At 45.4% G+C, this 15,628-nt stretch overlaps 1 protein-coding gene and 1 long non-coding RNA gene across 5 annotated transcripts in view; one reads left to right on the top strand and one right to left on the bottom strand.

The window, feature by feature from the left end:
* CRTAC1 (cartilage acidic protein 1) overlaps window positions 1–15,628 on the bottom strand; it is a 503,192-nt gene that overhangs the window by 388,408 nt on the left and 99,156 nt on the right. For all 4 annotated transcript variants that reach the window (XM_072129951.1, XM_072129950.1, XM_072129948.1 and 1 more), the window contains exon 2: window positions 10,844–11,043. In XM_072129951.1, coding sequence (XP_071986052.1) covers window positions 10,844–11,043 — 200 coding nt within the window. The remainder of the gene's footprint in view (window positions 1–10,843; window positions 11,044–15,628) is intronic.
* LOC140105838 (uncharacterized) overlaps window positions 1–15,628 on the top strand; it is a 101,049-nt gene that overhangs the window by 58,290 nt on the left and 27,131 nt on the right. The gene's annotated exons all lie outside the window — the stretch shown is intronic.

Raw genomic sequence — 15,628 nt, 5'->3', positions numbered from 1 at the left:
CAGCCCGGAACGTGGGATAATTAGCATCCGAGAAATAATTTAATATATAAACCGCCACATATGTCCTGAGTCATTGCAGCGCTGCCCGAAACTGCCAGACGCGGGGCAGAAGAGGAGCCGCGTCCGTGGGGAGGAAATAGTTAACTCTTCTCTGTCTGAATAGTTCAGCAGATACATTTTATACAATTTATTCCGTGTATTTTATGTAAAAATAAGCATTAAATAATTTTTTAATTATTCTTTAGGCTTTCTCCTCCATTCACTGCCAAAGCTGCATTCCAAAAAAATGCAGGGGCCCCCCTGGCCAATCATAGTCGTGGCCTGTTGTCATATACAAGAGATGCAGCCCAGGAATTAATAGTATAAAGGAATTGGAACACAGAGTTTAATACTCTTTAGGATTAGGGGGTGGAAGGAGCCTCATAGCGAAACTTAAAGGGGTGTTCAAATCTTGGCAATCAGATTTAATTTAATTCATCTCCCATATATACACATTTATTTAATTGGATTTTGTTAAAAAGTATTCCAGTGTGATGATAATTTCCCATGAAATAGTCATAAGTTATTTTAGAAATAAGATAGGTGTCCTTGGATTCGACCACTCCACCCTGGCAGTGGTGGCGACACATACGCTATTGAGATGCTCGAGGATTCTGCCTTCATTACCACAGGACGGCTGTGCAACAATTCCGGGACATTTGATAAGCAAAAACATTTAAAGTTTGTTCAATTACTCCAGCAGAGGTGGTTGTATCCAAGGACAACAAAAAAAAGGCTACATTTATGGGAAAATATCTTAACACAGGAATTTTTTTTTTCAATATCATGCAATTTAAGAAATGTATCTATATGGCAGATGAATTCAATTAAATGCCAATGCCCAGATTAGAATACCCCTTTAAGAGGAAATCAATAGAAGTGGGGCAAAATGGGTTATATTATATTGGAATGAGGCACAAGGGAGTCATAGTCTATAGTAATGGGGGTGTATGGGGTAATAGTCTTTGGGAGTGATGTCAGTGGGACACGTGTAGACTAGGCATCTAGGGCAGTGTGGGGTGTAAACCTGCCCCCTGAGACCGCCCCTTTAATATGATGGTCTAGATCCCAAGGGCTTTATATTTGCATGGGGATAGAGAAGAAATAAAACATTTTAGGTAATGACAAATATTAGGAACACGATGTGCGATCTTCATAGAGTCCATGGTTGAGGGATCACAGGTTTATCACGGATTCGGATCTTCCCATTTCTGTTTGCTCCGTGAACCTTATAAGCTGATTGTATTCCAAATGTAATGCATACACAAACACGCAGTCAGCGAGATTATCTGCCGGCGATAGGGACGGGGCCTAGAGGCGGCGGGGCCCCGGAGCAGAACCGGCCGTCCCTGGGGGTGATAATATGTACGGGAGGGGATGCGTTTCCTGCAATAGACAGGGCTGTGTCGTTCGGCTCCTGGCATCAATGTGACAGGCGGGTGATTGATTCAGTCTGTCAGGGAGCAGCCGCTTTTGTGCGCGCTCAGCCTGCGTGCAGCTAGCGGGATTACTGGCCGCCACGCGTCACTCTCCCTATTCACTCCCGGCTCGTCCTGGAAACAGCTGAGATTTAATATTAGCCGCAGCTCAAAGTTTACTTTTTGTAACAAAAGAATGAACAACGTAACTTCCTCTATTCTACATGCACTGAGATATGGGATAAGGACCCTTCACAGCAGTGATAAGATGTACTGTATTTTTCGCATTATAAGGCGCACCGGATTATAAGGCGCACCATCAATAAATACCTGCTAAAACGTTTATGTTCATATATAAGGCGCACCAGATTATAAGGATGAATGACCAGCAGGTGGCAGACCTGTGCACAGTTCAAGGCAGCTATTGTCTGTAAGTACAGTTCATATATAAAGCGCACCATGAATATATAAGGAGCACCGGATTATAAGGCGCACCGGATTATAAGGATGAATGACCAGCAGGTGGCAGACCTGTGCACAGTTCCAGGCAGCTGTTGTCTGTAAGAATGGTTCATATATAAGGCGCACTGGACTATAAGGCGCACCTTTGATTTCTAAGAAAATCAAAGGATTTTTTGTGCGCCTTATAGTCCGAAAAATACGGTAATCATCCTCATATCTCTAACGGGAATCTGCCAGAAGGACACTTCATAACTAGAGATGAGCGAGTATACTCGTCCGAGCTTGATGCTCGTTCGAGTATTAAGGTACTCGAAACGGCTCGTTGCTCGGACGAGTATTTCCCCTGCTCGAGATCGAGCATTTAATTAAACAAACACAGTGAAGAACAATGAAGAATAGAATAAAAACAGTGAACACAGTGACCACAGGATCATTTAAGTGAAAAACACAGTGAAGAACACAGTGCAGAATAGATTACAGATGTTCGGCACATCTGCTACTTGTCGGAAGATACACGCGGAACGGCAGCAGGGAGACATCTGGCGCAGCAGAGACACATCGGGCGCAGCAGAGACACATCGGGCGCAGCAGGGAGACATTGCGCGCAGCAGGAAGACATCGGGCAGCAGGAAGACATCGGGCAGCAGGGAGACATCGGGCAGCAGGGAGACATCGGGCAGCAGGGAGACATCGGGCAGCACGGGGGAGACATCGGGCAGCACAGGGGAGACATCGGGCAGCACGGGGGAGACATCGGGCAGCAGGGAGACATCGGGCAGCACAGGGGAGACATCGGGCAGCAGGGAGACATCGGGCAGCACAGGGGAGACATCGGGCAGCAGGGAGACATCGGGCAGCACGGGGGAGACATCGGGGCACGGAGACATCGGGCAGCACGGGGGAGACATCGGGCACCAGGGAGACATCGGGCAGCACAGGGGAGACATCGGGCAGCAGGGAGACATAGCGCGCAGCAGGGAGACATCGGGGAGACTTCAGTGGAAGAAGAGAAGCGGATCCCGGGACAGCGTATCTCCCGACAAGTAAGCAGATGTGCTGAACATCTGTAATCTATTCTTCACTGTGTTTTTCACTTAAATGATCCTGTGGTCACTGTTTTTATTCTATTCTTCACTGTTCTTCACATCTGATAACTTGTCGGGAGATAATATACGCGCGGAACAGTGAAGAATAGATTGCAGATGTTTGCATACATCTGATCACTTATCAGAAGACATTCTTTTTCAATTAAATAACACATTTTATTCCCGAACCATGGTCCCTTGGAAAAATGCTCGAGTCTCCCATTGACTTCAATGGGGTTCGTTATTCGAGACGAGCACTCGAGCATCGGGAAAAGTTCGTCTCGAATAACGAGCACCCGAGCATTTTAGTGCTCGCTCATCTCTATTCATAACCTTTCCCGTCACCCAGTGATCTGTAATTATGCAAATTAGGTTTTTGTGCTTAATGGGTGGAGCCATGAATATTTGTGCACCTGTTTACTTCTTTCTACACCAGCTGCAACCTCCTCTTTACACAATGATTCTCAGTTCGGCATTCCCATTTAATTTGATTCAGCTGCCATATTTAAACATTTCTTCAGTTGAATATTTGATTTTATTATTTCCCATTAGGGTAGCCAAGCTGTCCCTTAGAAATGATTAGATTGTAAGCCCCATGGGGACAGGGACTGATTTGGCAAAGCTCTGTGCAGCGCTGCGTAATCTGTGTGCGATATATAAATAAAGAATTATACACTCAGCGGCCACTTTATTAGGTACACCTGTCCAACTGCTCGTTAACACTTAATTTCTAATCAGCCAATCACATGGCAGCAACTCAGTGCATTTAGGCATGTAGACATGGTCAGGACAATCTCCTGCAGTTCTCCCGAGCATCAGTATGGGGAAGAAAGGTGATTTGTGGCCTGTGAACGTGGCATGGTTGTTGGTGCCAGAAGGGCTGGTCTGAGTATTTCAGAAACTGCTGATCTACTGGGATTTTCACGCACAACCATCTCTAGGGTTTACAGAGAATGGTCCGAAAAAGAAAAAAACATCCAGTGAGCGGCAGTTCTGTGGGCGGAAATGCCTTGTTGATGCCAGAGGTCAGAGGAGAATGGGCAGACTGGTTCGAGCTGATAGAAAGGCAACAGTGACTCAAATCGCCACCCGTTACAACCAAGGTAGGCAGAAGAGCATCTCTGAACGCACAGTACGTCCAACTTTGAGGCAGATGGGCTACAGCAGCAGAAGACCACACCGGGTGCCACTGCTTTCAGCTAAGAACAGGAAACTGAGGCTACAATTTGCACAAGCTCATGGAAATTGGACAGTAGAAGATTGGAAAAACGTTGCCTGGTCTGATGAGTCTCGATTTCTGCTGCGACATTCGGATGGTAGGGTCAGAATTTGGTACAACAACATGAAAGCATGGATCCATCCTGCCTTGTATCAGCGGCTCAGGCTGGTGGTGGTGTCATGGATCCATCCTGCCTTGTATCAGCGGCTCAGGCTGGTGGTGGTGGTGGTGTCATGGATCCATCCTGCCTTGTATCAGCGGCTCAGGCTGGTGGTGGTGGTGTCATGGATCCATCCTGCCTTGTATCAGCGGCTCAGGCTGGTGGTGGTGTCATGGATCCATCCTGCCTTGTATCAGCGGGTCAGGCTGGTGGTGTTGGTGTCATGGATCCATCCTGCCTTGTATCAGCGGGTCAGGCTGGTGGTGGTGGTGGTGTCATGGATCCATCCTGCCTTGTATCAGCGGCTCAGGCTGGTGGTGCTGGTGTCATGGATCCATCCTGCCTTGTATCAGCGGGTCAGGCTGGTGGTGGGGGTGTCATGGATCCATCCTGCCTTGTATCAGCGGGTCAGGCTGGTGGTGCTGGTGTCATGGATCCATCCTGCCTTGTATCAGCGGGTCAGGCTGGTGGTGGGGGTGTCATGGATCCATCCTGCCTTGTATCAGCGGCTCAGGCTGGTGGTGCTGGTGTCATGGATCCATCCTGCCTTGTATCAGCGGGTCAGGCTGGTGCTGGTGGTGTCATGGATCCATCCTGCCTTGTATCAGCGGGTCAGGCTGGTGGTGGTGTCATGGATCCATCCTGCCTTGTATCAGCGGCTCAGGCTGGTGGTGGTGTCATGGATCCATCCTGCCTTGTATCAGCGGGTCAGGCTGGTGGTGGTGGTGTCATGGATCCATCCTGCCTTGTATCAGCGGCTCAGGCTGGTGCTGGTGGTGTCATGGATCCATCCTGCCTTGTATCAGCGGCTCAGGCTGGTGGTGCTGGTGGTGTCATGGATCCATCCTGCCTTGTATCAGCGGCTCAGGCTGGTGGTGGTGGTGTCATGGATCCATCCTGCCTTGTATCAGCGGCTCAGGCTGGTGGTGCTGGTGTCATGGATCCATCCTGCCTTGTATCAGCGGCTCAGGCTGGTGGTGGTGGTGTCATGGATCCATCCTGCCTTGTATCAGCGGGTCAGGCTGGTGGTGCTGGTGTCATGGATCCATCCTGCCTTGTATCAGCGGGTCAGGCTGGTGGTGGTGGTGTCATGGATCCATCCTGCCTTGTATCAGCGGGACAGGCTGGTGGTGCTGGTGTCATGGATCCATCCTGCCTTGTATCAGCAGGTCAGGCTGGTGGTGGTGGTGTCATGGATCCATCCTGCCTTGTATCAGCGGTTCAGGCTGGTGGTGGTGGTGGTGTCATGGATCCATCCTGCCTTGTATCAGCGGTTCAGGCTGGTGGTGCTGGTGGTGTCATGGATCCATCCTGCCTTGTATCAGCAGGTCAGGCTGGTGGTGGTGGTGTCATGGATCCATCCTGCCTTGTATCAGCGGGTCAGGCTGGTGGTGGTGGTGTCATGGATCCATCCTGCCTTGTATCAGCGGGTCAGGCTGGTGGTGGTGGTGTCATGGATCCATCCTGCCTTGTATCAGCGGGTCAGGCTGGTGGTGGTGGTGTCATGGATCCATCCTGCCTTGTATCAGCGGGTCAGGCTGGTGGTGGTGGTGTCATGGATCCATCCTGCCTTGTATCAGCGGCTCAGGCTGGTGGTGGTGGTGTCATGGATCCATCCTGCCTTGTATCAGCGGCTCAGGCTGGTGGTGGTGGTGTCATGGATCCATCCTGCCTTGTATCAGCGGGTCAGGCTGGTGGTGGGGGGTGTCATGGATCCATCCTGCCTTGTATCAGCGGCTCAGGCTGGTGGTGGTGGTGTCATGGATCCATCCTGCCTTGTATCAGCGGGTCAGGCTGGTGCTGGTGGTGTCATGGATCCATCCTGCCTTGTATCAGCGGCTCAGGCTGGTGCTGGTGGTGTCATGGATCCATCCTGCCTTGTATCACCGGGTCAGGCTGGTGGTGGTGGTGTCATGGATCCATCCTGCCTTGTATCAGCGGCTCAGGCTGGTGGTGGTGGTGTCATGGTGTCTTTGGGCCCCTTGGTAACGCCACAGCCTACCTGAGTATTGTTGCTGACCATGTCCATCCCTTTATGAGCACAATGTACCCTGTAACATCTGATGGCTACTTTCAGCAGGATAATGCGCCATGTCATAAAGCTGGAAGCATCTCAGACTGGTTTCTTGAACATGACAATGAGGTCACTGGACACAAATGGCCTCCACAGTCACCAGATCTCAATCCAATAGAGCATCTTTGGGATGTGGTGGAACGGGAGATTCGCATCATGGATGTGCAGCCGACAAATCTGCGGCAACTGTGTGATGCCATCATGTCACTATGGAGCAAAATCTCTGAGGAGCTTCCAGCACCTTGTTGTATCTATGCCACGAAGAATTGAGGCAGTTCTGAAGGCAAAAGGGGGTCCAACCCGTTACTAGCATGGTGCACCTAATAAAGTGGCCGGTGAGTGTAAGTATTATTATTAGTAGGAAAAAGATAGTCGTCCTTGGATACGACCACCCCCACACTCTTCTAGCAGTGGTCAGACATGCACTATTGACCCCTGCCTGACCACCCAGATTCGGTGCGCCTGTGGGACCTACAGTAACTCCCGGACATTTCATATAAAAAAACTATTTGTTTCTTTGTGCTGGTAGTATCCAAGATCAACAATCAACAATCCAAGATCAACAATCTCGGTTCTAAGGGACATGGCTACATTAATGGGACAATTACACAGGTAATTTTTTTACATAACATCCCCATGGAGAAATGTATGTATACGGCAGATGAAAGCAAGCAGTGGAAAGAAAGCAGCTAAAAAGAAAACTGGTGCACTGGGAGGCACAGTCCCGCCCTTAGTGCACTAAGAATTTACAATTTATTTTTTCCAATTTACATAAGGAAAATTCTACATTTTCTGCTAAATTGCAGATTGTTGGGAAATAGAAAATACAAAATGCTGCTCTTCGGGAGGATCTGTTAGACTTAACTTAAAAATTTGTTTTTCTTTAGGGCCAAGTTTAGGGCCACAAATTTGGAGGATGTATGTTTTATATAAGATAAAATGTAAATATATTTAGTTTTATTGCAACTGAATTGTAAAACTATTAATGCTTCATGAATAAAAATTAAGGGGAAGATGTATCAGAAGTGTCTGGGAGCAGAGCTGTTGTAGTTTGCTGTGGCAACCAATCGGAGCTCAGCTTTTATTACCCAACAGCTATTTATATAATTATAGCTCAGCTCTGATTGGTTGCCATGGGAAACTAAAATAGTTTTACCTCTGACACTTCTGATAAATCTCCCCCAAAGCATCTAACTAAAAAATTTTTTTTAAAAATGCCCGTCGTTATTTGGATCCAGCTCCTAGAAATCTTATGAATTCAGAATTCTGATAAACCACATGAATTGTCCAATCCTTTTCCATGTATAGCTCCTCTCCACTGGATAACCTACAGGCAGTAGAATAATAGGTGAACTCTTACAGATTGCAGGATCAGACTACACAGGGATTGTTTGTAGTCTGTCACCATGGAGACACATTGACCTCTAAATAGACTGTAGACACTATATGATACAATGTTGTAATAACTATTTACAATGTTTCTCCATTCGCTCTATACAATGCAATGGTTACAAATTTGACGTTATCCATTTATTGGTGCCTATCAGTCAAATTGTTCCACCTATTTGTGATAATAAAGATGAGAGGGCAGGATCCAGCCTGGAGACTTAAAGGGGTTTTCCCATTTGGGCAGTCACATTTAATATAATTCATCTGCCATATGTGATAATTATTTCAATTGGATGTTATTAAAAAAAATGTTCCTATGTGAAAATAATTTCTCATAAATATGGCCTTGCTGTCCCTTAGAAACAAAATATATTCCTTGGATATGATCACCCCACACTCTAGCAGTGGTGGCCAGACATGCACTATTAATCAGTGCCTGACCACCTGGGTTCAGCAATCATTACTTCAGGATGTTGTGGGTCATGTAGTAACTCCCAGAATTTCATATACAAAAACCTTGTTTCTTTGTGCAATCACTTCAGCGGAGGTGGTTGTATCCAAGGACACAGTCTTGTTTCTAAGGGACCATATGACTACATTAATGAGAAATTATCTTCACCCAGGTAAACTTTTTTTTTAATAACATCTAATTGAAGAATGCTACTGTATCTAGTGGTAAAGGTGAAGATGTGCTGAGTGATCATGGGATTAATAATAGACTACAAAGAGATTAAGAAATCTAACAGTCAATATGGCATCCGGTGAGTGCAGAGAGGAGGCATCTCTTATACTCTACATGTGTATTATGTAACCTACAATCAGGTAAGTGGTGCTCGGCGGTATAGAAACGTTACTGTAGCGCTTCTTTAATTTTCCGTATGTAACACATTCATTTCATGTCACATCAATATGGTAATTATAGAAATGTATTACTTTTAATCTCATTAACCGGCATCTTATAGGTTTGTCATGTTTTTTTCACTCGTCTCCTCTAGTTATAGGATCATATATGACTTCTCCGCCTTCATGTTCCCGTCCTTCATCCGTCGCTCCTCAGCGATCGCTATCATCCGCGCAGCCACAGTTACATAATATCATTAATAATTGCTGTAAAGTTAATTATGGCTGCAAGGTGGGGGGTGCGGTAACATGAAGATTATCTCCACCCCCCCCCCCATGCACAATTCTAAAAATGTTTTAATGAATTTGCTACATCACCTGTCATGACACCTACAAGAGGAGGCAAATAAAATATGTGCGGATGTGTCACAGCATCATCCCCCGTGCAGCTCAGATTATGTTACAACACAACAGGAAAAACACAGGAGAAAAGGGCAAAAAAAATCTCATATTTTTAGAAACACATATGGAAGGAACTTGGAAGGTTAATAGTAAAGAATAGAAATGTTAAAAAACTAAATTTTTCTACTTATTCAATAATATACACTTAATAACAGCCAAAAAAGTATAAAGTATTTGTCAGCAGAGCAACAATCACATAAATTATTGAGAGATGTTAAATAGAGATTATCGGAATTGCTTTTTAAGTTCGGGTCAGGGGTTTGGGTTTGTCCCGCACGACCCCGACCTATTCCCATATCGGCGGTAGTGCAACTAATCATTCAAATTAGCACCCCTACCTACTAGCCATGGCTTTGATAGGCCAGGGTGGACCCCTCTGGCCAATCATATCCATGGCTGGTAGGTAGGGGCATCACTTTGCCGGATGGATTACACAGTTGCCAATCTGTCGATATCACTGTGTTGAGCGGAACTCAACCAAACCCTTGACCCGAACTCAATTTTTGTGCCACTCATCTCCACTGATAACCCCCAGACTGTGCAGTCATTATAGACCCAACATTATCTCTACCAACTTCTCCTCCTGAAGTCAGTTTTTAGGTGTCGTTCCACAAACTTAGGCGCAATTTTTTTTCTGGAGCCCCAACTAATGAAGATGACCAAGACCTGCCCATAAGGTCCAAATTAGCATCCTGGGTAGAGAGGAGCGAATTGTTCAAGATTAGATCAGTAGAAGCTACGTCAAAGATTTCAAAAGATATGGATCGGTTTTGTATCAACATGGTCCTCTGTAGCTTCAGTTGTCTTTGAAATTGGTAAGTCACCCCCGACAGCCCTCCAGAAGACAGATTTTTCACAATAATTTTCATTGTAGCCCCCAAAGTTCACAAGTACCAGTAGTATAAAAATGAGTGATCCTGGACAACCCCTTTAAGAGAACCTTTCACCGATACCATCAATGCCATCTCTTTGCATCTATTTAAAGATTCTCTAGTATTTTAAAATTATTTTCCGTCCCCACTTTTCTCAAGCAATCATTGTTGTTATTTTTGGGTCTGTACTGTCACATGGGTGGGGCCAAGATGTCAACCCAGGACCCACCCATCTGACAGTTTAGAGCCTAATTAGCATAATACTAAAACAACAGTGTAACATGTTGATAAGGTTTTCTATTGTCAAGTAGGGGGTCTTAGGCTGGAGTAGACAATCTGCCCCACCCATCTGACAGTTGAAAGCTGAAAATATTAACACTGATTGCTCAGGAACATTGGGGGCTAAAGAAATCATTCCAGCAGTGCCAGAAATACTGAAGCGAGTTGGGAAAGTAAAGAGTAAATGGTGAAAGGTCCACTTTGAAGGACACAAAGAGATGGATCTAGTGATGGTATTCAAAGGTCTGAGGATGGAAACACTCATCATTTCATGGGGCACCATTGCCCCAGGGCAACTCTCTACAGGTGCCCTATAGTTAGGCACAATGTAGACACAGAAAGAGGTGTAGACCATTTCTACTTCACAAACAACCATTCATCTGAATGCCCACCATGTAATACTACTGACTGATGGCCCCAACCTCCAGAAGAAGAATCAGTGTGCCAGGGTTCTCGAGCAGTTCCTATAACCGGGGGATGACTCTGTCCAGGTAACTAAAGCACCAGAATATTTCACATATTAACACAAAACATCAGGACTTACCCAGCAACTACAATTTCAAAGTCTCCGTCATTGTCCACATCGGTGATGGCCACCCCGTAGTTGAGTTGTGTGGGGTTACTTTCATAATCCGGTGGTAGGACGGTGTTGGTGACAGCTGTGAACATCGGCTCTGAACGTTGAGCTCCTCCGCAGCAGAGAACGATGGAAAGCAGCAAGACAAGGAGCATCATCTTTGACACCTTAAAAAAACATAAATCACATGTTCTGTTCAAGTCACAAATCCACGTCAAAAACATTTCATAAACAACAAGTTACAACTGGAAATATACAATCCAAGATATGACACCACCGTGGCTGCAACACGATGCGGAACAATGCGGAGAAAGAAACAATATATTGGGATACAAGATGAAGTCATCCATACACCTATAACAGAGAACTATAACAAAGTCAATGGTGGATTGACCTGATTGAACTGATCGGAAGTGACCCATCAAAAACATGTGGATCAGAACCGGAAGCAGTTGACTCCATGCTTTGTGTAGTGGCCGAAAGCTGTAAGTACAACTGCGCTTCTTATTCACTTTTACCGGGGCTGTGGCTATTGATTAATGATGGGACCACAACACGAGACACAGAGTCAACTGGTTCCAGCCTCATGCACCGTGATTGATGGTCTACAGAGAGTTCACCATCTTCTTCCCAGTGTTAGTACTGTATATACTCGAGTATAAGCCGACCCAAGTATAAGCCGAGACCCCTAATTTTACCACAAAAACCTGGGACAACCTATTGACTCAAGTATAAGCAGAGGGTGGGAAATGCATTGGTCACAGCCTCCCCAGTATATAGCCTGCCGGACCCTGCCCCATAGTATATAGCCAGCACCTGCCCCCCAGTATGTAGCCTGCCGGACCCTGCCCCATAGTATATTGCCAGCACCTGCCCCCCAGTATATAGCCTTCCAGACCCTGCCACATAGTATATAGCCAGCACCTGCCCCCCAATATATAGCCTGCCAGCCCATATCCCCCAGTATATAGCCAGCCCCCTGCCCCAGTATATAGCCAGCAGCGGGTGGAAGCCAAAAGGTGAGTTTTGATATACTTTTTACTCGAGTATAAGCCGAGTTTGCGGTTTCAGCACTTTTTTTGTGCTGAAAAACTAGGCTTATACTCGAGTATATATAGTACTTGGGCTTGCGACACAATTTTGAATGCTAAATCCTGCGCTCAGTCCAAATCAGTCGGGTTGCCCGACAACCACGCTCCCGATTTGTGTCACATGAAAGTTGTCACAATTGCGCCAAAAATCCGGTCACATGTGCCAAAAACCCATTGAATTGTGTCGCAAAAGGGAAATAGTTGGGAAACCCGACGGAAATGCGGTCCACGGACCCTTAGTAAATGAGCCCCATTGTGTATACACAAAGCCTAAACATGTAACAACAAAAAACTCTAGCAGAGTCACTTCAATTTTATTTCATTTGAATGGGAATATAAAGTCCTGTCCTGTTTGTTGGCTTCCTCCTTCACCTCTGGCAGAAAACTTCTCGGTTGTCCTCGCTTTGGGGGATCTAATGACTAGTATATACTCTAGCGGCAATCAGTACAGGAGCTCGCCAAGTGCTCTCCTCAGGTGGAGCACACATAAACCTCCACATCCTTCAAAGTAAGAAATATGAAGCACAAATGGACTTAATGATAGCATCCTGGCCTCAAGTGCTTTCCTTTTATACATAGTTTGAGGCTGAGACATTTCTCTCTGTTACCATGGCCACCACCATTGTTGAAGGCTCTTACAAGATTTCTCCCATAGCTTGACCTTCCGGACTCCTAACTTCATTGATCTCATGAAGAGCTCTATGTGTGCACCTTACAATGTAAACACTATTTCTCCAACTTATCAAAGTAACTACATGGCCAAGACCCTGGACCCGGCACTTGGGTTTATGGTCCTGTAATAACCTGGTGTCTCCAAGGTTCAAAAAATAAGACTATAAGATCCTAAGATCCTAAGCAACATATGATCATCCACCTCCAAGAGCTGCCGGGCGAGTTCTCAGTCCACCATCAGCCTTTGCTCCGTCACACCCTTCCTCTACATACATGAGGAGAGAAGAGGAAGGAACATGAAGACATCTGTGGCGGTGGCTTATCTTCCTTTAAAATACGAATTTTACATGCCTGGTTCTTAAGGTGGCATTTATGATGTGGATATGTCCTAAATATCTGATCGGTGCAGGTCCTGACCTTTCCTGAGACTAGAGGACCACTCTCCTCCATCTCCTGCCCATCCAATAGCAAGCAGCCTCGGCTCTAATTGTCGTTCTCGTAGACATGAATGGATAAGCATGTGCGTGCGTGTCCACTTCTCCATTTGGGTCGGCCGAGGAACTATATTCTTTGTGTTCTGGGAGGTGGGACTCTCCCCTACTGATACCAATCCCTGAGCAATAGGAGACTAGGGAAATACAACCCTAAAAGCCCTAGATTATATATGTTAAAAGGTAGGTCCTTAATATCAATACGTGAGGAATCCTACACACAGATCAGCTGATTTATGGGGAATGGGGGAGAAAACAGACAGCGCCGTTCTCTGTGTTGTGGTCAGAGCAGGTTACTACAGTCATTTAAATGGGAGCTAGGCTGCAGTAATAATGATAATAATTCCTTTATTTATATATCGCACACAGATACCGCAGCGCTGCACAAAGCTTTCTCAAATCAGTCCCTGTTCCCATGGGGCTCACAAACTAATTAACCTACCTGTATGTTTTGGAGTGTGGGAGGAAACCGGAGGACCCAGAGGAAATCCATGCAAACACAGAGAGAACATACAAACTCTTTGCGGATGTTGACCTGGATGGGACTTGAACCCAGGATCCCAGCGCTGCAAGGCTGTAGTGCTAACCACTGAGCCACCATGCTGCAAGGCTGTAGTGCTGACCACTGAGCCACCGCACTGCAAATCTGTAGTGCTAACCACTGAGCCACTGTGCTGCATGGCTGTAGTGCTAACCACTGAGCCATTTGAATCAGCCACTACCCTGAGAATGGAGCTGTAAGTAAAGTCCTTATAACTTGCCTCCTTTTTACAAACATCAATGGCAGGAAATCCATATTATTATCATCCCAGAAATCCCCTCGGCTGCCTCTGTTTACTTAAGTCAACTCCATCTGTCATTTCTATTCCATACACTTTTCTGTTTTCCTCATTGCTTTTAGTATTTTGCTGTAAATTTTGGGAAAATTCTAGTATATATTTCCCCCCTGACAGCTGGAGCGATGGTGCTTATATCAATAGGCAGATGACTGCAATCCATTACCATTATAAGTGCATTGTATGCAGAATGCGGTAAATGTGAAGTGCAGGCAGATAAAAGCGATAGAAAACTGAGTTATTACCTAAAAATAGTTCACCGCGTCTCAGATTCAGCTTTGTAAAGCTCCGAGAAGCCGTCGTACACATCCTCTTTTTTGTGTTATCTTTTCTAACGGGATATGAAGAATGCACAAAGGGAGACAGTTCTCTGCGGGTGTCTCCTATCAGTAAGCCGTCTGCCGGAACCGTTTCCCGTCTATGATACAGTAGGACAAGACGGGGGTAACATAAGGAAGCCTTAATGGAGCGGGATAGACACAAGATGTGCAGTACAAAAGGAAGACGGCGACTCGCCGAGAAAACGGAAAGATGATGAGACGCCGAAAGCGCAGCAAAATAATAAGAGATGCGAGAAGAGACAGCGAGACAAAGGAAGATCTATGAGAATGAAGATTAGATGTCAAGGTAACGCTCGGGAACGCAAAGACAAAGAGATTTCTAGAAGGAACCGACTGACTAAAAGAAGGTAAAACAAAAGGAACGTGACGGGACGTAAAGGAAGAGATCACAATGATGTTTATAGGATCTGTACATATGGACGACGGAAAACGGGAACATGGACGAGGAGAAATCTGAAGCTTTCACACGAAATTCCTAATTGAAACCTAAGGATTTAACAAGAAAAGTCAAGACCCCACTCAAGTTATAACTGTGTAAAATCTGTACCATCGGGCTTCAGTGCCTGTAAAGAGGCTGACGGTGATTTTGTACTTAGTTTAGATTCTGTCTTGCACTAGAATAACCTTGCTTCAGTGTTTTGTACTGTTTGTCTCTTTGTTTTCTCATTTTGGCACAGGAAGGGAATGTCGACCAGTTGTCACCTACCATCTAGGATAGGGTTGGCAAGTAGGTAGAGACAGCTGAGTGCATTTAGCTTTAGACATCACTTTCCATGTTCTTTCTTTCTCCATTTTTGTTCATTCCCAGAGAGCTGCATTACAAATTGCATATACATATATAATCCAAAGCCCCATTAAAAATTCCATTCTAAACCATTTAAAAAAAAACTATATATAACTATATAATTGATATACACAGAAAATCGGCAAAAGTCGAACAAGTCCAAAAGCTTCTACAAAAATGTAAAATTTCCACCTCCCTTCGAAAACTTTTATCACTAAAGACTCGGCTAAAAATTTCTGGTAAAGGCTTCACCTATTCTCACATTTTTACTGATTTTCTTTATTCATTTTTTTTAAATTTGGAGTAGTCTGTATTATATGTTATCCACAATTTTCCTTCTGTAGAGTTTGTGCAGCTTCTTCACATAGCCGGTTGTCATGCTGCTTCTGAAATAGATCTGGTTCTACCCTGCTCTTGGCTACTGTAAAAATATGCACATAAGTTTTCCAGGATGGGATAAGGAAAACCACGCGTCTTTTAGCTAACTTGTAAGGCAACTCCCTTGAAATCAAGCATGACCTTCAGGAAGCCTAATGA

The sequence above is a fragment of the Engystomops pustulosus genome, chromosome 11, assembly GCF_040894005.1.
Source record: "Engystomops pustulosus chromosome 11, aEngPut4.maternal, whole genome shotgun sequence".
NCBI lineage: Eukaryota > Metazoa > Chordata > Amphibia > Anura > Leptodactylidae > Engystomops > Engystomops pustulosus.
The sequence above is the reverse complement of the archived record's forward strand: the minus strand, read 5'-3'. Positions and strand labels throughout refer to the sequence as shown.